At 49.3% G+C, this 23,807-nt stretch overlaps 1 protein-coding gene across 2 annotated transcripts in view; it reads left to right on the top strand.

Moving 5' to 3' along the window:
* The first annotated feature begins 5,206 nt into the window (after nucleotides 1-5,206).
* PREX1 (phosphatidylinositol-3,4,5-trisphosphate dependent Rac exchange factor 1) overlaps nucleotides 5,207-23,807 on the top strand; it is a 125,811-nt gene continuing 107,210 nt past the window's right edge. For both annotated transcript variants that reach the window (XM_082065124.1, XM_082065123.1), the window contains exon 1: nucleotides 5,207-5,569. In XM_082065124.1, the coding sequence (XP_081921250.1) occupies nucleotides 5,408-5,569 (162 nt within the window). In that variant the 5' untranslated portion in view covers nucleotides 5,207-5,407. The remainder of the gene's footprint in view (nucleotides 5,570-23,807) is intronic.

Below are 23,807 nucleotides of genomic sequence, written 5' to 3'. Positions count from 1 at the left end.
ACAGGAACCTGTGATTCAGTGGCTCTTTTAACACAATAAGAAGAACAGAAACACAAAGAGACGGTGGAGATCACCACAGGAAAGTGATGTTCAGGCCCCTTATCTCTTAGATGCTCACTGTAACAAACACTCTGTTGTCCACATGCTTTTCACCACAGAGGTTCAATAACCTGTGAAACTGCAGTGTACTGAATTCCACTGAAAAGCTGTATAAACAGTTTAATAAAGCATGTGAGGCTGGAGTGTATTTAGTACCTCAATAAATAAAGAAATAAATGGGATGAGTTCATATAAATCATATGTACAATGTGTGCACAGACAAAGGGTCATGCGGAACAGGTAATGCACTCGAACATCTGCTTTTGTCATCAAGTCACTTTGAAACCAAGCATGAATGGCAATTTTTTGATTCAAAATTTCCTAAAGTTTGCAGAAAGAACATGTGCTAACTTCAGCAAACTTCAGAGCAGTATGCGTTTGGAAAGCCTGATGAACAGATATTCCTTTCAGAAAGGAGTAACAATGGCTGAGGGAGAATAAAAAATAGTGGGGAAGAGGCGGGTGGGTGCTTCACCAGACCTTCCTTGCTGAGGCTGAAGGGTCTGTCAGTATAAACTAACAAATCACTCCAGATTTCTAAATCTTATTCTACAGCAAATGGGGTCCCAATCACATCCCTCACAACTTTCCCTCATCAGGCCGAGCGTGAAAGGTGTTTTCTCCTACCGGAGTGAATGTAGCCAGGATGCAGCCAAGCCCCGTGTACAATTTGCCCCATTCACCCCCCGATGTTTGTTTTCTTTGGTACTGTGGACCAGCAGAGAACTTACCAACTTGGTGCTACTGTGGTAGACCATGTACAAATAGAACAGCTCCAAACCACTTACAGGCACACGTAAATTAATTACATCTTCATGAAAGACTGTGAATTTCATGCTAATTGATATGTCAGCCTCCGATAATTGACTCCCTGACTGTTTTACAAAGTAGCAGCTTTTTTTGTTTGCTTTTGAAGTGCTCACTTGAAAAAATATTGGCAGTAAAAATTCTCTTCAAAACTGAACAGTATTTGTAAACTGCTTCCTTCTAAAAATATAAAAAAATAAAAACAAGCTAAAAGGAAAAAAGCTAAAAGGAACATATATTCAGTTGAAGCTTCATTCAGTTAACACACAATATTCCTTTAAAAATAAAAGAGCTTGCTAGCTAATTACGGACGTTCGTCTTTAAAATGAAAAGCTGTGCTAGCAACTTATAAAAGATGCATTCTAAAGTAAGGATTATGTGTATGTCTGAGATAATTTGGACTTTACCAAAATGAATTTTCCTACAGCTAAAAGAAAACCTTTCTAAAAAGAGTGGAAAATCTTCCTTTATTTTTAATGTATACTTTTTTCTTAACATTTTAATCTTTCCAGTCACAAGCAGCACCCTTTTAAAAAGCTTTACATCGCAAGGTTTCTAATACTGACAATAAAGCCAGAAAAGCGTTCCGAAGCGGCACAGCGCACACGCGGTGCCAGCAGCAGGCGCGCACGGCGGCGCAGCGCACACGCGGTGCCAGCGGAAGGCGCGCACGGCGGCGGCGCAGCTCACACGCGGTGCCAGCGGAAGGCGCGCACGGCGGCGCAGCGCACACGCGGTGCCAGCGGAAGGCGCGCACGGCGGCGCAGCTCACACGCGGTGCCAGCAGCGGGCGCGCACGGCGGCGCAGCGCACACGCGGTGCCAGCAGCAGGCGCGCACGGCGGCGCAGCGCACACGCGGTGCCAGCGGAAGGCGCGCACGGCGGCGGCGCAGCGCACACGCGGTGCCAGCGGCAGGCGCGCACGGCGGCGCAGCGCACACGCGGTGCCAGCAGCGGGCGCGCACGGCGGCGCAGCGCACACGCGGTGCCAGCAGCGGGCGCGCACGGCGGCGCAGCGCACACGCGGTGCCAGCAGCGGGCGCGCACGGCGGCGCAGCGCACACGCGGTGCCAGCGGAAGGCGCGCACGGCGGCGCAGCGCACACGCGGTGCCAGCAGCGGGCGCGCACGGCGGCGGCGCAGCGCACACGCGGTGCCAGCAGCAGGCGCGCACGGCGGCGCAGCGCACACGCGGTGCCAGCGGAAGGCGCGCACGGCGGCGCAGCGCACACGCGGTGCCAGCAGCAGGCGCGCACGGCGGCGCAGCGCACACGCGGTGCCAGCGGAAGGCGCGCACGGCGGCGCCGCTCCCAGCGCCCCGCGAGAGCACGGCCGGACCGCGGCGAGGACGGGAGACACCACATCAACAGCGCTCACACTAACACCTTTCTCAATCAGCCACGGGGTGGGGGCGGAGCTTTGGGGATGCTGATTTTTCCTACCAGCGTATTGTTATTCAAATCGTCAGGGTCTTTCAGAAGAGTCTTGCCACTTGCCCCAAACAGAAAAAGCATTTGATGATTTTAAAAAGATATCAACTGGAGACATACTGGCTAAATAAATGAAGGTACTGTAGTGACTTTCAGAAGACAACACAAGGTTAAACGTAGACAACTTGAAAGAAAAACTGAATTCAGAGTCTAATCTGACCTTCTGAAGACTTTGCTTGGAGTCCTTGTCTCAGGCCCGGCCCAGGCGCCCTTCCCTTCGTCTCCCACAGGCTCCTCGGCTCCGCCATCAGCACACGCAGTACGGCCAGGGTCTGCATACAATCCTCAGTTATCCCTCGCAGTTCCCTTCCCCTCAGTGCTTTTCCTCAGACATTTTGAGCCATTGTGTTTCAGAACGACTTAGCGAAGGAAACATTTTTCACGGATGAGGCTGCAGAAGGCGGTATGACAGCGTATCCTGAGAGGCACGCTCGTGAGGGTGCTGCGAGTTGTGCGCCCTGACCCAAGGCTACATCGTAAGCACATGTGGCAAGCTCGTATAGCATTGTTACTCGAGAAAGATGGTTTCCACACCGAGACTGTCAGCATGGTGGGTATCTCCTGCACAGGGCGGACCTGCAGCCTGCTGCAACTGCATCTCAACTGAAGAGCTGGTTTTCATTTCATGTGCCATGATAAACATGAAGCCTAAATCAGACTTCACAACGGCAATTGTGTATGTTGGACTGCCATGATCTTCTCCTGAATGGAAACCAGGTGGAAGAGAGATCAGTTTAGACAGAAAAAAGTCACTGTTAAGTTAAAATACCCAAGGAAGTATTTATTACGTTGTTTGCGTTACTGTTTAAGATAATAGATGTGATAAGTGTCACTTAAAAGTTCATATTATTAACATTTTTTAAAGTTCCTCTTGAAACTCTTCATCCAAAATAAATTAGTACGTGCTTGTATTTTGAAGAAGGCCTGGCGGCTTTCTCATCATGCAACGGGTGTGTGTGTGAGGGGGTGTCTGTAGCTTGGTGTGTGATGGTGTGTGTGTGTAGGTGTGAGGGGGTGTCTGTAAGTGTGTGTCTGTGAGTGTGGTGTGTGTGTAGGTGTGTGTAGAGCCGTGGGTGTGTGAGGTGTGTGTGAGGTGTGTGAGGTGTGTGTGAGGTGTGTGAGGTGTGTGTGAGGTGTGTGAGGTGTGTGTGGGTGTGTGAGGTGTGTGAGGTGTGTGTGAGGTGTGTGAGGTGTGTGTGGGTGTGTGAGGTGTGTGAAGTGTGTGTGGGTGTGTGTGGGTGTGTGAGGTGTGTGTGGGTGTGTGAGGTGTGTGAAGTGTGTGTGGGTGTGTGTGGGTGTGTGTGGGTGTGTGAGGTGTGTGAGGTGTGTGTGAGGTGTGTGAGGTGTGTGTGGGTGTGTGAGGTGTGTGAGGTGTGTGTGAGGTGTGTGAGGTGTGTGTGGGTGTGTGAGGTGTGTGAGGTGTGTGTGAGGTGTGTGAGGTGTGTGTGGGTGTGTGAGGTGTGTGTGGGTGTGTGAGGTGTGTGAAGTGTGTGTGGGTGTGTGTGGGGTGTGTGAGGTGTGTGTGGGGTGTGTGTGGGGTGTGTGTGAGGTGTGTGTGGGTGTGTGTGGGTGTGTGAGGTGTGTGTGGGTGTGTGAGGTGTGTGTGAGGTGTGTGTGGGTGTGTGAGGTGTGTGAGGTGTGTGTGAGGTGTGTGTGAGGTGTGTGTGGGGTGTGTGTGGGGTGTGTGTGTGGGTGTGTGAGGTGTGTGTGGGTGTGTGAGGTGTGTGAGGGGTGTGTGAGGTGTGTGTGAGGTGTGTGAAGTGTGTGTGGGTGTGTGAGGTGTGTGAGGGGTGTGTGAGGTGTGTGTGGGTGTGTGTGGGGTGTGTGTGAGGTGTGTGTGGGGTGTGTGTGAGGTGTGTGTGAGGTGTGTGTGGGGTGTGTGTGAGGTGTGTGTGGGTGTGTGTGAGGTGTGTGTGGGTGTGTGTGGGGTGTGTGTGGGGTGTGTGTGTGGTGTGTGTGAGGTGTGTGTGGGTGTGTGTGAGGTGTGTGTGGGGTGTGTGTGGGGTGTGTGTGGGGTGTGTGTGAGGTGTGTGTGAGGTGTGTGTGAGGTGTGTGTGGGGTGTGTGTGAGGTGTGTGAAGTGTGTGTGGGTGTGTGAGGTGTGTGAGGGGTGTGTGAGGTGTGTGTGGGTGTGTGTGGGTGTGTGTGGGTGTGTGTCGGTGTGTGTGGGTGTGTGTGGGTGTGTGTGGGTGTGTGAGGTGTGTGTGGGGTGTGTGAGGTGTGTGTGGGTGTGTGTGGTGTGTGTGGGTGTGTGTCGGTGTGTGTGGTGTGTGTGGGTGTGTGTGGGTGTGTGTGGGTGTGTGTGGTGTGTGTGGGTGTGTGTCGGTGTGTGTGGGTGTGTGTGTGGTGTGTGTGAGGTGTGTGAGGTGTGTGTGAGGTGTGTGTGGGTGTGTGTGGGGTGTGTGTGAGGTGTGTGTGGGTGTGTGAGGTGTGTGTGGGTGTGTGTGGTGTGTGTGGGTGTGTGTAGGGGTGTGTGTGGGTGTGTGTGGTGTGTGTGGGTGTGTGTGGGTGTGTGTGGGTGTGTGTCGGTGTGTGTGTGGTGTGTGTGGTGTGCGTGTAGGTGTGTGTGGTGTGTGTAGGGGTGTGTGTGGGGTGTGTGAGGTGTGTGTGGTGTGTGTGGGGTGTGTGTGGTGGTGAGGCCGCGTTCCCGCCCCGCGCGCGCTCCCGCCCGGCCGGGCCCCCAGGGGCCGGGCTCCCCCGCCGGCTCCTCCCCGTCCCGCCCTCCGCGTCCGTCCCGCCCGCCTCTCGCTCCCGCCCTCGCCGCCGCCGGGCTCCCCTGCTCTCTCCATTCAGCGCTGCCTCGCCGCTCGCCGCGCCGCTCCCCCGGCATGTCCCGCCGCTGGACTCCCCTCAGCGCCCGGCCCCTGTAGCTCCTCCAGCCGCGGGCGAGGCAGCGCCGAGGGCGGCAGGAGGGGCCGCTGCCCAGCCGCGCCGGCCCCGCGCGGCCATGGGGGGCTCCTGAGGCGGCCAGGAGCGCGGCGGGAAGCGGAACGGCTCACCCGCGGCCGCCACCATGGAGGCGCCGCCACCGCCGCCGCCCGGCGCCCCCAGCGCCGCGGAGCCCGCCGGCTGCCCCAAGGACACCGACCGCCAGCTGCGCCTCCGCCTCTGCGTGCTCAACGAGATCCTCAGCACCGAGCGGGACTACGTGGGGACCCTGCACTTCCTGCAGTCGGTGAGCGGCGGGCGGGCGGGGGCAGCCCCTCGGGCAGCGGCGGGGCCGGCGGGCGGCCCGGGGCGCAGCGCAGCGGCTCCTCCGGGCGGGCCGGGGGCTGCGAGGGAGCCCCGGCGGCGCTTGGCGCAACTTGCGGGGAGCGCCCGGGCCGGGCCCGCTCCGCTGAGGGGAGTTCGTCCTGCTCGGGGGAACGAGGGGGGTGTGCGAGGGGCCGCTGTGGGCAGAGCGGAGCGGCCGCGGTGTGTCCGGCGGGCAGCGGCCGGCGGGGCGGTGGGGCCGGGCTGCAGCGCCCCGGCCGCGCTGTGTCCTGGGGGGCGGTGGGGCCGGGCTGCAGCGCCCCGGCCGCGCTGTGTCCTGCGGGGAGCGGCCGGCGGGGCGGTGGGGCCGGGCTGCAGCGCCCCGGCCGCGCTGTGTCCGGCGGGGCGGTGGGGCCGGGCTGCAGCGCCCCGGCCGCGCTGTGTCCGGCGCGCTGCCCTCGCTGGGGTGCAGGCACGGATCCGGGAATCAGGCTTCCTCTGAGAATGCCTCATCCCTTTTGTTATTGCTGTTTAGAAATTACTGTTGCACGCACTTGGGAACTCTACCCTTGCTGCCTGTTGTTTATAAATAAATATTCTATATGTTTTGCCTTCATGTTAAACAATACTCTGGGGTTGAGGCGGGTGCGTCTGTGCATGTGGAGACAATTATACCGGCCTCTGAAATTATCCACGGACTAGTTCAGAAGTACAACTCCATCTGGATATTTCCCCTTTCCGATGTCGGCTGTGGATGTGGAATTCATCAGCATACCACCGCGCTCTGCAACTGCTGCAAGAGCCTGCAGTAAAAGTTACTAGATAACAGAAATGCCATAAAAAAAGCAGAAGAATAAACGATTTGATCACACAGAGATCAGGAATCAAAGCAAGGGAAGTCTCTGCAGAGATTTCTAAAAGATTGGACAGGGCAGAAATTCTTTCTGGTGTTTTGCTAGATAAGTACTAAACCCTGATTTCATCTAAATGGGCTTAGACCCTGGACCCTTTTCGACTTGTCTTTCTGGCAAGGTTTTTGTTTGTTTGGTTTTTAAAATCAGTTTGTCTTCAGTGTTTTTCAGATGCACCCAAGTGCAAACTGCCTAGCATAAAAGATAAATGGAAAGGATGTGGTTGCTTTATGAACTAGTCTCTATTTAAATCCTCCTTTTCTCTCTCAAATAGTTGAACTCGGAGTCTTTAATTTCAGAAAGCTTCCACCAGAAGTGCCAGTTAGCTTTCTTTAGAGCAGGGCTTGTGTCTCACTGTGAAGAGATTCTTAAAAAAGCTGCGAGTTGCAGAAATGCCCCACCCTGGAGATAAAACAAAACCTCAGAAACTCCTCTGTCCTAAGTACTGAATTTGGGATTTTGTCAACTGCAGGCTGGAATGCACATTCAAGCTGCATATATTTTTAGCTTCGGTTCTTACAGCAAAATGCATTCATAACGTTAACTAATGGGATTTCCATATATTGAAAAACAGAACAAGTATTTTATTTATTCATTAACTTGGCAGTTTTCCTGAGAGCAGTAGTGAGTAATGTGCCTTAGGTAATGTCAGGAGCAGATACCAACAGTGCACTTGGCTGTGTTCTCAGATGGCACTGCAGACACTCAGAGCCCTTCACAGTCATTTTGTTACGAGCTACTAGTTTGGCTGTAGTAGTATTGTGGGGGTTGATTCTCATAGTGCAGCTTTACCCGCCTGTGGAGTTTGTGTTCTGGTAATTATATTTGAATAAAGCACTGAGGGAATAGGATATTTCCTATCTCTAGGCCTTGGTTTAGAACAGCACTCACACACAGGCTTAACTTAAACATGTGTTGAATGTTCATGTGCTGTCCTAAATAATGAGTTTCTTCAATCATTGGCCTGGTTCTTATGGGCTGGATCTCTATACAACTGCATTCAGACAGTTGAATGATGTTAGCACCAAAGAAAGGGCAATGAGAATCTGCTGCAGTGTGTGAAGGTGAAAAGACTCGTAGTGGTGTGACATTTTTAAAAATAAAACCTGGAGTGAGAAACATTTTCTGCCTAAGTTTGTTGGATGGCCATAACTTAATACCTTCTAACAAGATATCGCAAAGGAAAGAATTCTTCCCTGGCTCCCACACGGGGCAGCTGACGTGACAGGCAAGGTATCGTCTATATAGTCACTGGAATTACAGGCACTCATAGGGCAAAAGTTTTGCCTTATGACACTAATGAAAGTGATGCTGGAGCACTGGGATCCTGTATTCTCAAACCTTCTTGGACCACACAAATAAAGTTGACTTTACTCCCATTGGTTTGTTTTTCTGAGTGCTCTGATGTTCCTACATAGGAACTGCTGCTCCTGCCCAGGGGTCTCTTTCTTACCATCTCCTGTTCTCTGCGAGTAGCACCTACCCAGTGCAAAATAAATGTCAAGTCTTACACTTTCTGGGGTGATGCACTCGGTTAACACTCAGATGCAGTTGGGTGATGTTTGGGGTTTTTATGGTGCAAGCTGTACTGAAATTGCTTTTACTTGCATGTGTTGCAGAAGCTATTCAGGCTGTAGTGGAGGAAAAGCTGCAGTTCTGTGCAGGACAGCTGCAGCTCCCAGGTCTTATGAAAGCTTGTTCTTGTCAGACATGAGAGATCTGAGGGATACAGGTTCCTTTGCTTAAGAAACTTTAATAGCTTGATAAATAAAGGAAGGCTAAATCTCATATCTCTCAGTTGTCACAACGGATTTTCTCTAAGTACGAGGGGGTAGTTGTGCTTTAGAAAAAGGTTAGGTGAGGGAATTTGTGCTCTTTGTTAAATATTTGCTATTAAAGCTCTAGTCCTCATTAAGTATTCTCAATAAACAATGTTTTAAAAAGCAAACAACTAAATTCTATGAGTGTATTCACAGCACTGAGGTTGCTTGCTGGCAGCAGCTTCCTGTGTTCCCTGGTAATGTAAAAGAATGTCTTAAGTATTTAATACTGTGGAATTGCAAATAAATCAAAGTAACTTTGATTTATTAAGAGTATTTTGGTCCTTTTTAGAAGACTAACATGTGACCACATTAAAGGAAAGGTTTCATTATTTTATTTTTTGTGTGCTCAGAAACCTTTCCCTGCTAAGCTGCAGGGAAAGCAGGTCTGCTACAAACATAAGGACTCAATCCTTATTTGCTTCCTGTAAAAGATTCTGGTCCTTATTTTGCTTCCATAGATTAATCAAGTAGGTATCATTAAAGTTATAGAACACAAGAAGGTGTTCCTAGTCAGTTTTGCTTCTGTCTAGTTCTGGCACTCCTGTTGGATGGTCACGTTACTGTATTATGTATCAGAACTGTGGAAAGAATGAAACCCAGTAGCTTTTCTCTGTGGTTTGTTGACCTCACAAGAGGAGATGATCAGTTCCAAGGGATATAGTTATTATTTTTGCAGAGTGTGGATTTTTTATTAAACAGCAATACAATACAGATATGATACTCGTATGCATATCATGATTTTGAGAGTCTTACTTTTCCCAGATTAGGCCTCAAAATGAGGATTTATCCTGCTGAGAGAAGGCAAACTTTTCTGCCAGCTCACAGCTGATGAACTGACATTAGGGATTTAATTACGAGGATCACCTGCTGTATTGTGTCCTATTTGGTCAGGCAGGAATGGTGTTGGAAAATACGGAATCCTCCTTGAAGAAGTGTTGTGTAAATCAGGAGTATTAGCAGATAATACTGTGGTTATGCAGATATGTTACTAACTTTACTAATAAAGGCTCATTACACAGCCAAAGCTTTTAAGCAGCAGAGGGAACTACAGGGAATGGATGAAAACATCCTGCTGCCAACACCATTAAAGAGCTACTGATCAAATAAGAAACAAAGTGGAAAATTGTCAGAAGCTAATGGAACTTTACTAAAAGTTACTGATGGAGTAAGATAAACTTCAAAGAGATAAAGGCAGATAATTCTGCTCTGAGTCTCTGGTGAGATCATAAACCGTAAGGATTTTCAGTTTCCAGGCTTCGAGATTCAATTAATCCATTGTGTGCCTTTGCTCTCTTTTAACTCTCTGCGATGTATGCAGTAATGTTTACATTTTATATGTCATCTTGTAAATACGTCTTTTCTATGTGACAAAATTAAAGCAGGTGATGGTTTCGTTTCAGTGACCAGTGGGGTACAGGTCAGAGCGTCCGTCTGGTGGCACGTGGGATCGCTGGTGCCCAGAGCTGACAGGAGGACGTGCCTGCCGGGGAGGTTGTGGGTACGGAGGTGCCGTGGTCGCACACTGCAGTGCTTGAGCTTACCTGTTCTCTGGGTGCCTGCTCTTGCCCGTGGGGTCAGTCTGGATGGAGAAGTCACAGACAATTCATGGAGAAAACAGAGGTGGTAGTTTGTTTGAACGGCACGTGGTCGTTCCACAGAACCCTGGTCAGGTCTGTGATACCAGCATGCAGGAGCTGAGGATCAGCTTTCAGGTCAGGAGATGCAGGAGCCCTGAGCAATTTCAGACATGCTCATTGACTGCCGTTCTGAAAATAGATTGAATAGTAGGTACACAGCAGTTAGATGTCAGTATTTAAAGTTTTGGTTTACCAGTTTGTAGACATAATCATATGAATTACATGTGAAAGTATAGTAACAGTAATTATCCAATGCACTAAACTGCGAAGATAGGTATTTTGTTGCAGACACAGGCTTTTTTTCCACCTTTTAATCTCACTGAACACTTAGTTCTAACCTGCACGTGCAGCTGCAACAACTTAGTCAGATAATTCCACGTATGTAAAGCTAAATTGTTCTCCACGTTGTATATAAAGATGGCTCTTTCATATTTCCAAAGGCGAACCACCAACTTGTAATTTTTTATGTCAGAATGACAGGATGTACTTTTAGGTAGAGCAATTGCTGTGTGTTCTGTGCAGGCGTCAAACCAGTGTGAAAGTTGAACTGTTCTTATCAGACAGGTGTCAAGTTGGATAAATAATTGTATCAGGGCTGTTTTTAGGTTTTAATATTATGCCATCCTTTATTTTTATATGGAAACTAGAAGTCTTTTTCCATTTTATCAATTGTGTAAATATGTTAGGACATAGACCATCAGATAAACTGAGCCACGTCCTACAGACTCAAAATATTTGTGTTATGCTCCCTTTTCTTGCTTTGTAGCTGTAGTTGATCTAGTATCTCTGGATTCTGCACTCCACCCTTCTTGAAATATGCCGAGCATCACAGGCTTTTTTGTTCATGTTTCACAACCTTGTTTGCGTCCCAGATGAGCTGAGGGCTCTGCTGCGCAAACACACAGCGCGTGTCTCGGCTCCGGGGTGTGGTTTCCTGCCCTGCCCCTTCTCGGCCTCTTTCGGTAGAGACAGATAAACTCTGATTCTGGAAGGTGAACCCTACGGTTTGGGTAGTGTTGCTCCTTTACTATGAGACAGCTAAAAGAGCAACTGGGGAAAGGAAGGAGATGGAAATGTGTTTGGAAGTGATCTAAGTGACTTTGCTGTCCTGTGGTTTCGGTCGGTTGGTCGCATGCAGTCACCTATAGGCAGTTGTTACAATTGCAAATGAACGTTTTCTACTGTTGAATCTGCAAAACGTGGGTCATTTTCCTTTAAAGCGTGGTTCATGACATACGTCAATTGAGGAAGATCACAAGTTTCATTTTAAAGATCATGTCTGTAGCCCTTCTGGTTGTGAAGCCAAATTTGAAGATAGAACATTAGCAAAACATAAACGCTCACGAGTTTTAGGGGCTTGTGTTGTGGCTCTTGAATATTTGGGGCTTGCGATTCTGCAAGTAGAGTTTTCTTTTCAGGCTAAGTGTAGCGCAAAATCAGCTGCTAAAGGCTGAAATGCAAACAGATTAAAAGGTTCTTTTGGTCTGGATACAAAGAGGGAATGTGAAGAAAACAGTGTGATGTAGAAAGTTAAAACAGAAAAGCAAAACAAAGAGAAAGCTCTGAAAATATTTATTCATCTGAGCCTGTGGTCTGCAGAGCCCGGTTTACACGCCGTGGGTCTAAGAGCAGAGATGGAGGATGCGGAATTCCCAAGGTCTCTTCTGCTCCGAGATGCATGTCTGAGCTTAGTTATTCACTTGGAAAATTGACCATCCCATGCCTTTTTTCAGTCAGGCTTTGCAATCAGAGGTGTTTGGGAGTACAGCAGGTTTTTCATATGGACAAAGCTTTTCAGTTCTTTTTGTGCTCTCACAGAGTCTCCACAATAGAGAAAATACCAATAAATCCCCTGTGTGGTTTCACCAGTTTACTGGCACGCAGGTGGGAACTAAAACTCCTTTCTCTTTGTGTGGTGTGCCTCTGCGCCTTGTCCTTTATCTCAGACCTGCTTTGGTCTCCTCACATCCTGCAGAATGAGGCGTTTGACCTGACTCTGCATCTCTCCCTCCCCTCAATGGCGGTGGTGTCGTCAGTCAGCCCTTTTGCCATTTGTCCCTCCCTCTCTTCGGGATGCCAGTTGTTGTCTGACATGTGTCGGCTGGGGGAGGGGAGGGATGGCTGCCCCGGGGTTCCCAGCCCGGCTGCAGCAGCACTGGTGGGACAGGCTGGGAGGGATGCAGACCTGGCCTTTGCTGGGAAAGGGCATGTGGGTCAGAAGTGGAAGCAGCATCACACAGCAGAAATGGAGTTGCTCCACACATAGCTGAATGGACGTGTGATTTTACCCAGTTTTTGGCTGATTTTTGCAGGAAGCATACTGATACCCACTGAGGGAGCTTGCTTGTCCTTAAATATAGGAAGAGAAAAAGTTTGAAATCTTTGCTAATTTTCCACTCCCCAGGTCACACCGTGTTTGTGCCATAGGCAGGAGTACTGCTTTTCAGGAGTGGGAAATGTGCTTCTACGATTTTATATCATACCACAGAATCATGAAGAATGGTCCTGTGTTTTCAAGGCAGCTTTCGCATGCCCAGGTGCTGGCGGTCCCGGAGCATCCCGCTCTAGGGGGTGTCTGAGCCCGAAAGCAGCTGTCCCAGGTGCACTGTGTGCCCACAGCCATCCCGACCCGTCCGTGACAGACGAGGCGTTACAGAAAGTACTTATTTCTGTTGCCTACCTATTGTTCACTTCAGGCACTTGCAAGAAAATATGAGCAACTGTAGGTGAATTTCCCTCTTCTTTCCAGCTGTGGAATCCCTTCTCTGTTGCTTTTCTTTCCAGCCTCAAACGGATTCTCAGCCTGCAATGGTTGTTTTGGTAAAGGCAGCCTATACCGGCCACCACCATAGTATGTACTGCTGACCCACGTGTATCTGCATTCATGAACTTCATTAGGCCTTCATTAAGTGCGAAGACTACCATCAGTTTTCTTGTGCTAAATGGGGATTTAGTGACAAAGCTTTGCAGAAACCTTGTCTGACCTCTCAGGTTTTGTTGAACCAGGTCTTTCCTGTGGCAAAGACTTTCAAATCTGCATTCCATCTCCTTTTTCGAGATACTCTTGAAATTAGGAAATAGAAATATATTCTGAGGACCCATCTCGTTTGCAAATACTTTTTTCATTTTCGCATAGCAATTGCTGTGATTGCAGAATTGAGTTTTGTGGCTCAAATCTCTCAGACTGTCCCCAATGGTGGTATGTCCCGTTTTCTCTGACTACGTGGCAAGGCTTCTTTGCAACCTCTTTCAGCCAAGCCCTTTTGTTTTGTGCTTTAGATGACATGAAAGCATGTGTAGTTCACTAATGCTGCTGCTTATTCCCATCGCCTTTGTATTGTGGTGGGATACTTAATCCATGTTTACACAGCAGTATTTCCATTAAATGCTCTGAATTGACAGATGATCCCTTGATTAGTGCAATCAAAGGTGGTGCTGTTTGAATTAAGGATGTAAAAAGCAGAGTTGGACTTGTGGCACAGGGTGGCTGCTGTTTCCTGCTCTTTTGAGGTGGCTTCAATCTGTTCCTCCCCTGCCCCCCTCTTTGTTTCTGCCTCAATATTTTGTGTTCTGTTTTCAGCCTGTGTGGAATCAAAGTCCTGCTTCTTTGAAGGATGGACTGGAAGCATCACTATCTTATCATGTTTCTTATCTATTTTGAAGAGTTCCCATTTAGCGGTGGGAATGACTGCAGCATTCTCAGCCTTTGACAGCCAGAGGCAAGAAAAAGGTTTAAAATATGCAACAATGTCATTTCTTAATCAGCTACAGAGGCTTCATTGTGGAGCAATGCAATTCATGCAAAGCCATTTCTCATACACAGACTGAATTCTGCCTTTTAGTGCTTTTCCTGCTGGATCACAAACTGAGGCTTGGAGTGGGGGCTGCACCAGCAGAACGCCTAAGACCTGACCAAAGCCGTGGGTTTAAACATCACTGCAGGTGAAGGTTCCCGCTTGATTGCCGAGCCTGATTAAAGCTTTAACACTGCATATATGATTGAGTCAAGCTGCAGGGAACATTCAGAACTGCAGTAGATCTGTACTGGGAGAGAACCTCAGGGTGGTTGTCTGGTCCGAAACGCCTGGCTCCTGCATGCACACTCTTCACCCTTCTCTAGAAGCCTCTCCTCTGAAGAGCCCTTGGCTCCCTTTGAACTGCGGATCTCAAGAGCAGAGGAAGAGCAAACAGCTCTGTGGTGAGAAAACAGTTCCCTCACTCTTGCTAACGAGCCCTGCTCCTCAGAAGAATAACTCATTGCTTGTACAGCTGAGAGCCATATGTCACGCTGTGAGATGATGATTGCCCGGGGCTGAATGGGCGCTCTGATGGGCTTCTCAGAGCCCCGTGACTGACAGACAGACAGACGGACGGGTATTGCCTGTTCTGAGCATCCTGAGTATGAAAGCCCACCTGTATTTTCACCCTGTGCTGCTAGCACGAGATCTTGTCGCAAACTGGATGGCAAGGAGGCTTCCTACAGTTCCACAAACAGCTGAAATTTGAGGGCAATAGATTTCAACACCTCGATTATCTAAAGATTAGGGTGATTACTCAGATAATAGGTCTGTGGAACAGAGTTATAGGAACATTTATGTTCTTGTATGGTTATTGGGTCAATCTCACTGCTATTGCCATTGCTATAATTATTTTTATGGAACCACGTCAGCCATACAAATAATACCTTGCTGCAACTCATCTGGTGTCTCATGACTCATGGAGTAAATTTTGTGACCCTCTCAACCCAACTTTGATTCTGTGCTTCTGGTTTTGCTTGTGGTCAGTTCTTGTGCCAAAGGGTTAATTTGCTGGTTCCCAAACCACTTAGCTTATGTAAAATGAGGGCGTGTTTTTTTTAACAAGTACTGTCTTCTGGTCATTAAAAATCTTTGTAGACTGGTCTTCATTTAGTTGGCCTGATAACACATTTTCAGTTTAAAAAAAAAAACAATAAAAAGGAGCAAACAATCTAATATGCTGGATGTCGAGTATATATTCCCTGTGGATTTGTCAGTTGTTTAGGTGCCACTGGCTAAGATTTAGGATCAAAAATTTTAGGGCTGCTTTAAGCATATGTTAGAAACTGTTTGGCTGTATGTTTTGGGTGTGAAAGTGGATGTGATTGTGCTGAGAGTTTGACTTGCACAGTTCAGGCTGCTGGTTTCATTGTGAGCCAGCACCACTACCAGTGATGCCCAACTCCTGCTCTTTCTGCTCGCGTGTCGTGTCCCGATGTGTCAGAATGAGCGCGTGTTGGTGGCTGGAAGGTCGCGCTGTGCACCCCTCCCTGGGCAGCACCTGTCAGAGGGGCTCGCACGGCCCTTGGCGGCCGGAGGCCCTGGCTGGCCGGGCTGCCACCGGAGCCGCGTGTCTGTGAGCAAGGGCGGCCGGAGGCCCTGGCCGGCCGGGCTGCCACCGGAGCCGCGCGTGTCTGTGAGCTGAGCAGCTCAGTAACAAACAGCGCAGAGCCTGAGACTCTTACTGGATGGCTGTCAGACGTCGACTGCCTTTGTAGATGATAGAATGGGCTTAGATTTTAAAAAGCCTAATGACATCATTCACATCTTTTCTTATCTCCAGTAAATCACTTCAGTGATAACGCTTTTGTCTTGGAAGTTTTGCCTGCTCATGCTTTTGGCATCCTGGTGTGGTATGAATGACTTGGAACAGCCATTCATGGGATACGTGGTAGAAATACAAGTCAGGAAAGAGAGGAAAACATAAAAGGTTGCATTTGGGGAGAATTTTGGAGGCTGAGGAAGCTGACAATGAGAGTTCCGTGACATTCGGAGTGTCGCTGGTGGAGGGCTCTCCTCCGGGACAGACTCCTGATAAGAATTTGCATTTTAGTGAGTTCTTATCTCAGATAGGTGGGTGGGTTTTAGCTACACAGCAAAGTCTGTGGTCCCACGGGACTTTCTGTCTAATCTGACAACTGCTTTGAATTCATCACCTCACAGGGAGCCGTTTTCTGTTAACCTCATCACTAAGTGGCTAAAGAAGCCCCTTTCGTTTTGTTTGAAGGGGCAATAACAGAAGGTTGTAAAACTTTTGACCTGGTAAAATGTTTTGGACTCCGAAACCTGATTCTTAAACAGGATCCAGGTTGCTGTGGGAACAATGGACAAGCCTAATGTAGGTATATATGATTTGGCTGTGTGCTATTTAAAATGGTAGGTCACAGAGGAGAAGGTATGGAGGCAAAAGTTTAGCTGTCTTGTTAGATCTGATCAGTGGTTGATGCCCTGCATTGTTGAGCAAGAGACTTAGGCTACAAATGTAGTAAACCAAGCAGTGCCAGGCTGTGTTCTCTGTCCATAAGGCCAGCTGGCATGGCCTGGTCTGGTCCTGTACCGCTGGACTCTCGAGTCCCAAGGCAGGGCGGCTGCACTTGTGCTGCCTGTTGGGATGGTCCTTGGTCCGTGCTCCCTGCACGCTCAGGAGAGCGCTGCTGGGCCTGGGCCGCGGCGGCGGGCAGAGCCGCGCTCTGCGGCGTGGCAGGGCGCGGGTGTCCCGGCGCTGTGAGCTGGCTGGGGGGGCACTGGGCCTGGGCCGCGGCGGCGGGCAGAGCCGCGCTCTGCGGCGTGGCAGGGCGCGGGTGTCCCGGCGCTGTGAGCTGGCTGGGGGGGCACTGGGCCTGGGCCGCGGCGGCGGGCAGAGCCGCGCTCTGCGGCGTGGCAGGGCGCGGGTGTCCCAGCGCTGTGAGCTGGCTGGGGGGGCACTGGGCCGGCGGCGGGCAGAGCCGCGCTCTGCAGCGTGGCAGGGCGCGGGTGTCCTGGCGCTGTGAGCTGGCTGGGGGGGCACTGGGCAGAGCCATGCTCTGCGGCGTGGCAGGGCGCGGGTGTCCCGGCGCTGTGAGCTGGCTGGGGGGGCACTGCCCAGGCTGTGACACATCTTGCTGGAACACGACTCTGGTAGAACAAACCTGACACCAGACCCAGTGCTGGCTTTGTGGTGCTGCTGCAGGTGGGTCTATGTCCAGTGCTTTGTCATTATGTGGAAGTTCTGGGTGCTAGGCCAGAAGCGTTGGAAATATGTTTTGCCAGCCCTCCTTGGATTTGTGTCATTACTGACTCTGTTGTTGCCCTTTCTTGAAGTCTTCTGTTGTTTTGTGGAGGAGGAGCCAGAAAGGCAATACAGTTTGAATGGGTGGAGACTACTTCAGGACAGGGTAAAAGGGAACTGGATGTTAATTACCTAATTCTGAGTGTCATTACTAACAGTTGTGAGCTATAATAGGCTGAAAGCACTTTGGTCCTTCACATGAAGTGCCGCTTGCTCATCTCTGTTCAGTTCCCTTTTTATTGTGGAAAATCAAAGGCTTCAAATGATAATCACTGGACACTTGCATGTAATTGTTAGCTCACATCCCTCTGCGTGCTGGTGGTTCTGTCTCTGTGTCACCGACACTGCTGGGAAATCAGCTCGGATGGGAAGCAGCTGTTTGTGAGGAGAGAGTGTTGACAAGACACAGAATAAGGGAAGAACGGGGGGAAGACTTCCAAAGAGTGTGCTCGCTACGAACGTTCGGTTGTCAGATCCCCCCACAGGAGAAGGAGAGATGGATGTCGGGAAGACACTTTTCCCAGAGTTTGGCTCCTTTGTTGGCTCTTAAAACTTTACATGGGAAACTCTCTCTCTTGCAAATACGTCTCCTCCTTTGTATGGGCACAAGTGTTTTGTTCACAGGTGAGGAGGAGAACACATTCTGAAAACTTGTTAATAAATAATGATTTGCAGGCTAGATGGACCAAAGATGACTTTTTGGGGGAGGTACAGTTGAAAAACAAGATTTACCAATCAAGGTATTTATACAAGACAAAAGTACCCCTGGAGTTTTTAACTTAGTCATTAAATAGTACAGGGCACTCAAAATGCAGCGGACTTAGTGCTGCAGCATCTGCTTTGCTGGGCTTTGTGCTGTCAGACGTGCAGCTCTGCTACACCCGTGTTTCCAGGCTGTGCTGCAGTCGCCCTCTGGCCTGCACGCCGCACCCGCCTGCTTGGCGTCCCCGTGGATTGCAAAGCTTTGCCCCAGGCCACACAGTCTTACTGCATACATTTCTTTTCCAATTCTGTGCATTTCTCTTCCTCTGTTCAGCACTTAGAAGTAGTATTTGCCAGAGTAGCTACACTTAGGAGTGATGGAGCAAGAGCAAAATGCATTTAGAAACAAAAATGGATCAATAAATGTAAGGTATAGTCAAGTATATTGAACCAAATGCAATTGGAAAGAGTTGGTTCTGGATGAATGGAAGAAGTCAAAAAGGAGGACAGATGAGTACTTCTGGAGTTAGAATAGGTCACTGCAGACAGACGATGTCATTACATGGCCTTGCTATTCACCAGCTCTAATGGTTCTCTGAAAAAATCAGCTGCAGGCAGCTCCTGTAGTTAGAAATTTAAAATTGTGCACAGTTTTTATTACTTTGGTTTTCATCGTTGATTGGGTTTGGGTTTTTTGTATGGGTGCCAGATGGGGCCAAGCTTTCTCACTCTTCACTCAGTGAGCAAAACATTCCCTCAAGAAATGTGTGTTTTCCTTTTTTTCAACCCTTAAGCCTCTTTTTCAATCTTTAATGCACTCAGTTGCAGATCAAGCAGATGGAACTTGGCTTTATGCTGGTGAAGAGTTATGGAAGTTTTCGGCAGTTACACTGAGTAACAGAGGAGAAGGAGAACCAAGAGTCCTTAGGGTGATACTGTTTAGCATTGTGTCTGGTCTGAGGGTTCTGCTGTCTCGTGGGCTCTGTCCTGCGGGAGCTGGGCCAGGAGGAGCTGGGGGCTCAGCCTGGTTCCGCAGGGGCCCGGCACCTCGCAGGATCGGCCTTTCCTGGGTATGGAGCGTGAACACAAGGTACAGCACCTCTGTTTCCTTCCCCATTTAAAAACAGCTTAATATGCATCTTGACATCCATACAGCTAGAAAGAACAGTCAGCCTCTTGATTGGTTTTGTCTGTTGTACTGTGTGTGCAGTATATATGTGTGTGTCCTAAGAGATCCTTTTACACAACAGGGGCCAGTGCATCTTTCCTAAGCAGTTGCACAAGAAAAGCCACAAAGTTTGCAAAGTAAAGTATGAATCAAAATTTTTACAGCACACAACCAGAGGAACTGAAATTTGCAATCAGCAAGCAAGAGTGAAATTGCAGCGGCAGCAGTTGCTGTGTCCAGGTGGCGTGTGTTGGAGGCAGCGCTGCGTGACATCAGTTCTCCTTTAATGTGGTTCTGGGTGAGCTGCTGGGGCAGCACGGTGTCAAAGCCCAGCTTAACCTGGTGGAAAGAGAAGTCTTAGGCTTTTACTTAGAGAAGAAGAAAATTTTGCTTTGAAGTGTGTTAAGAATAAAGATACTCATCTGAGTTTATGCAGCACTTTTTTGGCCGTATTATCTCAAAATAGAAAACGAGTATTTAGGAGATGGAGAAACCGAGGCACAGAAAGGCAAAATGACTTGTCGAGAGGTTGCAGAGGAAGTATCTAACAGAGCCAGCAACCGAACCTAAATGTCTTGTCTTCTTTCCTTACCTCTTGTAGGAGAAAAAGCAGAGCAAAAGATGTCACACAAGCTATACTTCTTGTGAGAAGTGCAACAAGAATTGTAATTTTGTAATTCAGTCTTCTGGCAACCAGCGGACACATCCTTGGCAATGAGTGCTTGATGAATTGGTGGTCTTAGCTCAGTTCCAGGGGGACTCTTGGGCATCCCCAGAAGCCGTATTGCCAGTCTCTGCGGACAGAGCAGGGATCCAGGGGTGGGTGGCAGTGGCAGTGCTCCGCTCTGGAGTACCTCGGAGTCCTCCTGCTCTAATCCCGTGTGAACGTATGGTGCAGAGTGTAAGCCTTGGCTCTTCAGGAATTGCCAGTCAGCAGCTTCCCATGCTCTCCGTGAGTAATAAAAATGTAAATAAAGAAGCTATGTTATGTCTCAGAATTACTCAGTGACAGTTGTCTGAACAGTTGTGCTTATGCTGGAATCCCAGCAAGTGCAAGTGCAAGCACTCAGACATCTGGTCGTTTCACACTGCTGTGTGTGTTTGCTGTTGAAGCTAACTCTCAACACTACGCAGAAGTACTTTTTAAAGCAGTAAGTGCAAGCCCCGGTTCTGCAATCAGGCACACGATGAGCACGAAGGGTGTAGAAGACAGAAATGGAGTGAAAATGTCAGCGGTTTGGATGTACCGCTGGTGCTGCCCCGTGCTCACCAGGAGCAGCCGGCCCGCTCCAGCCAAGAAAAGCTGTCTGCAGCCAACCTGAGTCAAGGGAGAAATGGAAAAGTTTAGTTATAAAAGTGAGTATATAGAACATTTCACTCATGTGGCTTCCCTGCACTTCTTGATTTTTGGTGAGGACCAGGAACTTCAGAGATGCCACAGAAAGGAAGTTTCTTCCTCTGTAACTTTTTAGCTGCAAAGTTCAGACTTGAAGCTTGGAGGCAAGCTAAAGAAGTAGCTGAATCCTGAAATTCACTGCACAAACCCATCCTTTGGGACAGGAGGTTTTCTTTTTTGTATGTTTTGAACCTCTCTGCACAGTTCTGATTTCCCAAGGCTTCAGCTGCCTCCTTTTCTTTAGTTTTGAAAATGTATCTTCAATGAACACTCTTGTTGGGCTTTGTTCTAATTCTCCTTATTTTCACATAAAAAGACTTTGTTTGCCAGCTCCGACTCTGTCAGAGGCCACTGCTGCCTTGTTCGAACTCACACGGTACCAAAGTAAGATCAGTAGCATAACATATCTCATGATATTATTGAACCTTTTGAATAAGAGATCGGTGAGGGAGGGTGATTTGGGTAGAGGTGGAGTAATACCCTGATAGGAACATTCGTTTCCGTTCTCTCACCCTGATTGACGGGATCTTTCTGGAAAGCCAGGACTCGAGCCCCCTGCTGTGGTGGGTGCTGTAGCCCAGGATGCTGTGAGCCTGTTTTGCCCCATCCTCACACCCGTACAACCTGCTCTCACATCCCGTTTCCCACATCACAAATCCTTGGTTGTACCCATTTGTGTTTCTGTGCTGCTGTCTCCAGCAGTTTATTGGGCAGGTGGAGGTGCCTTTGCCCAGGGGAAGGAGAGGACGTTGCTTCCCCTCGGCGCACCCGCTGCTGGCGCAGGGCAGGGACGTGCCGGAGGCTCGGAGGAGATGGACGTGTCTGCTGGGACTGGGGGGCAGAGCAGAACACGTTAATATTGGGGATACTTTGGGATTGTACGTTCAGTATTTCCTGGCCATTGCGAACGTCTGGAAGTGCCAGTGTATGTGCTGTGCCATTACCCTGGAATCCTTCTTTTTGCATCATAATCTTAGAATACAGTAGACCAAACCAGAAGATATTCCCACCAGTTTCACTCCAAATCACTGCTTAGGGCTTTGATTTATGTTTATATTTAAATCTGCTATAGTTTGTAGCTTAATGTATAAACACAGACTAAAGGCTGCAGCAGTTTGTTTAAACGCTCAGATGCTGAGTTGCGGAGGGCAGTGTGAGCAGCAGGGACACGGTGTCGGGGCAGAGGTGTGACCTTCAGGAGCGGAGGGAGCAGAGCGGAGCCCAGTACCCATGCTGAGTTGCGGAGGGCAGTGTGAGCAGCAGGGACACGGTGTCGGGGCAGAGGTGTGACCTTCAGGAGCGGAGGGAGCAGAGTGGAGCACAGCAACTGCTGCAGCCACCTAATGTAAATCACTTTGCAAATGAGAGTCAGAGTCCTTAGCCCAAATACATGTTAATTAACAGTTTATACTTATCTGCAGGATGGCAACTGCAGTGGCTGAGGACTAGGCACTTACTGTGCTGCCACATACACTTGAGACACAGCAAACGTGAGGAGGGTGGTGGGGAAGATCCCTGGGGGCTTTCAGAGCCGCGTTTGCCGGAGCTGCTCGGCTGGAGCTTTGGGCCGGCGCTGGTGCCCGGACTGGGGCTGTTGGTTTGTTGGGCTGTGTGGTAGAGGCTGGGCCAGCGCTGTGCTGGGGCTGTTGGTTTGTTGGGCTGTGTGGTAGAGGCTGGGCCAGCGCTGTGCTGGGGCTGTTGGTTTGTTGGGCTGTGTGGTAGAGGCTGGGCCAGCGCTGTGCTGGGGCTGTTGGTTTGTTGGGCTGTGTGGTAGAGGCTGGGCCAGCGCTGTGCTGGGGCTGTTGGTTTGTTGGGCTGTGTGGTAGAGGCTGGGCCAGCGCTGTGCTGGGGCTGTTGGTTTGTTGGGCTGTGTGGTAGAGGCTGGGCCAGCGCTGTGCTGTGCCACTGCAGCACCCAGGCCCGGCTCTCGCGGCTCCTCCAGCGCTTTGCTGGGCACCCAATTCATCTGCAGAGCTCCCCACCATGAGACCAGGGCGATGTTAAATACAGATGATATGTGAGTGACAGTTTCAAAGGAGGAAGAGAAACGTCCTGTCTCTGTCTGCTTCTGTTTTCTAGGCTTATGTTGTGATATTTGCTGTGTAAGCAAGTTTCAGCTGAGCTGGTGCAGTTGGTCAGAAAGGCTGAGACTTTCAGATGAAGTGAAAACAGATTCCCGAGGCTGTGTGGAGTGTGGGGCTTTGTTTGGTTGGTTTTGAATAGATATGTGGGGAGTAATTTGGGCTTGAGCGTAGTTTTTTTTCTGACTAATGAAACACCAGCTGTGGCACTAGTGAAAGAAATCGCACGGTCTTTTCATTGCAACGCTTCTGATTTTTAGAGATGCATTACCTGTCCATTTAAGTGGAATTACAGGATTCCTGTTTCTCGGTAGTGAACTCTTGGCTATTACTGATTCAAGTGGAGCCCTGATGAGTTTATATAGCAGTCATAACTCCAGATTCATAACCTATTGATGTGTGGTACCGAGTGCTAAAGCATGCATGAGCTGGGCATCTTGGCAGAGTCTGGGGGGAGTTATGGAGCGTATTCATGCATAAAGAGTGTGCTGCTAAATATTAGATGATGCTGCTCCTCAGCAGCTCGTGTCTGCTTTCCAGGCCTGGAACTCTCCAGTTGCAGTGGCTGTTTCGTCAACACAGCAAACAAACAGAAAACAACAAAAGCATTTGCTATATTTTCATATGCTGTATCTGTAGTTGATAGGACAAGAAGTAATAGGTTCAAATTGCAGCAACTGAGAAAATTAGGAGACGATTGCAAAAAGTCAGGGTAATGAGCAGTGGAACAGATAAAGAGAATGTTGTGAAATGTCTGAAACTAGTTCTTGTTGGGAATGAATGAGCCAGACTGCTGACAGAAGAGTACGAGATACTGTGTGCCTGCCTTGGTGTACAGGGCGGCATTCTGACCTTCATTCTTTGATTTTTAAACAGTGGAGAGGAATGGGTCAAAGGCTTTTAAATTGCTTTTGGGCAGCTTTCCTGTCTGATTGTTATTCCCTCTTACCTTACCTTTTGTATTCTTTTGGTCTTCCCTTTGGTGTCACTGCAGTTGTGCGGGCAGTGTCAGTGCGGAGTGGGGCGGCTGAGCTCTGTGGGCTGGTGCTGGGCTGGTGCTGGTGCTGGGCTGGTGCTGGGCTGGTGCTGGTGCTGGGCTGGGCTGGGCTGGGGGGCCGGCGCGCCGGCGCTCCTCACCCCGCCACTCCAGCAGCCCCGTGCGGCTCAAGCGCCTCTGCGAGCGCCTCCGAGCAAGTCACCCTGACTTCTCCAAAAGTCAAGCAGAGTTAGAACCAGAAGAAATTCCTAAAGACACATAAAGAGTGTGGATTCTTAAAAAAAACAGTAAACCAAGTGAAACCAAACTGATCTTGGAATTACAACTTTCTCCAAAGTCATAATGTGGAATGCAGTTTTACAATGCTGTTACCAATGGGGACCATGGGGGATATCCCGTGATATGGGGTGCATGGTTCACATTTGGGGCAGATTAATCACG

The sequence above is a fragment of the Streptopelia decaocto genome (assembly GCF_964273445.1).
Source record: "Streptopelia decaocto genome assembly, chromosome: 14".
Lineage (NCBI taxonomy): Eukaryota > Metazoa > Chordata > Aves > Columbiformes > Columbidae > Streptopelia > Streptopelia decaocto.
This window is presented reverse-complemented; position numbering and strand designations above follow the sequence as displayed.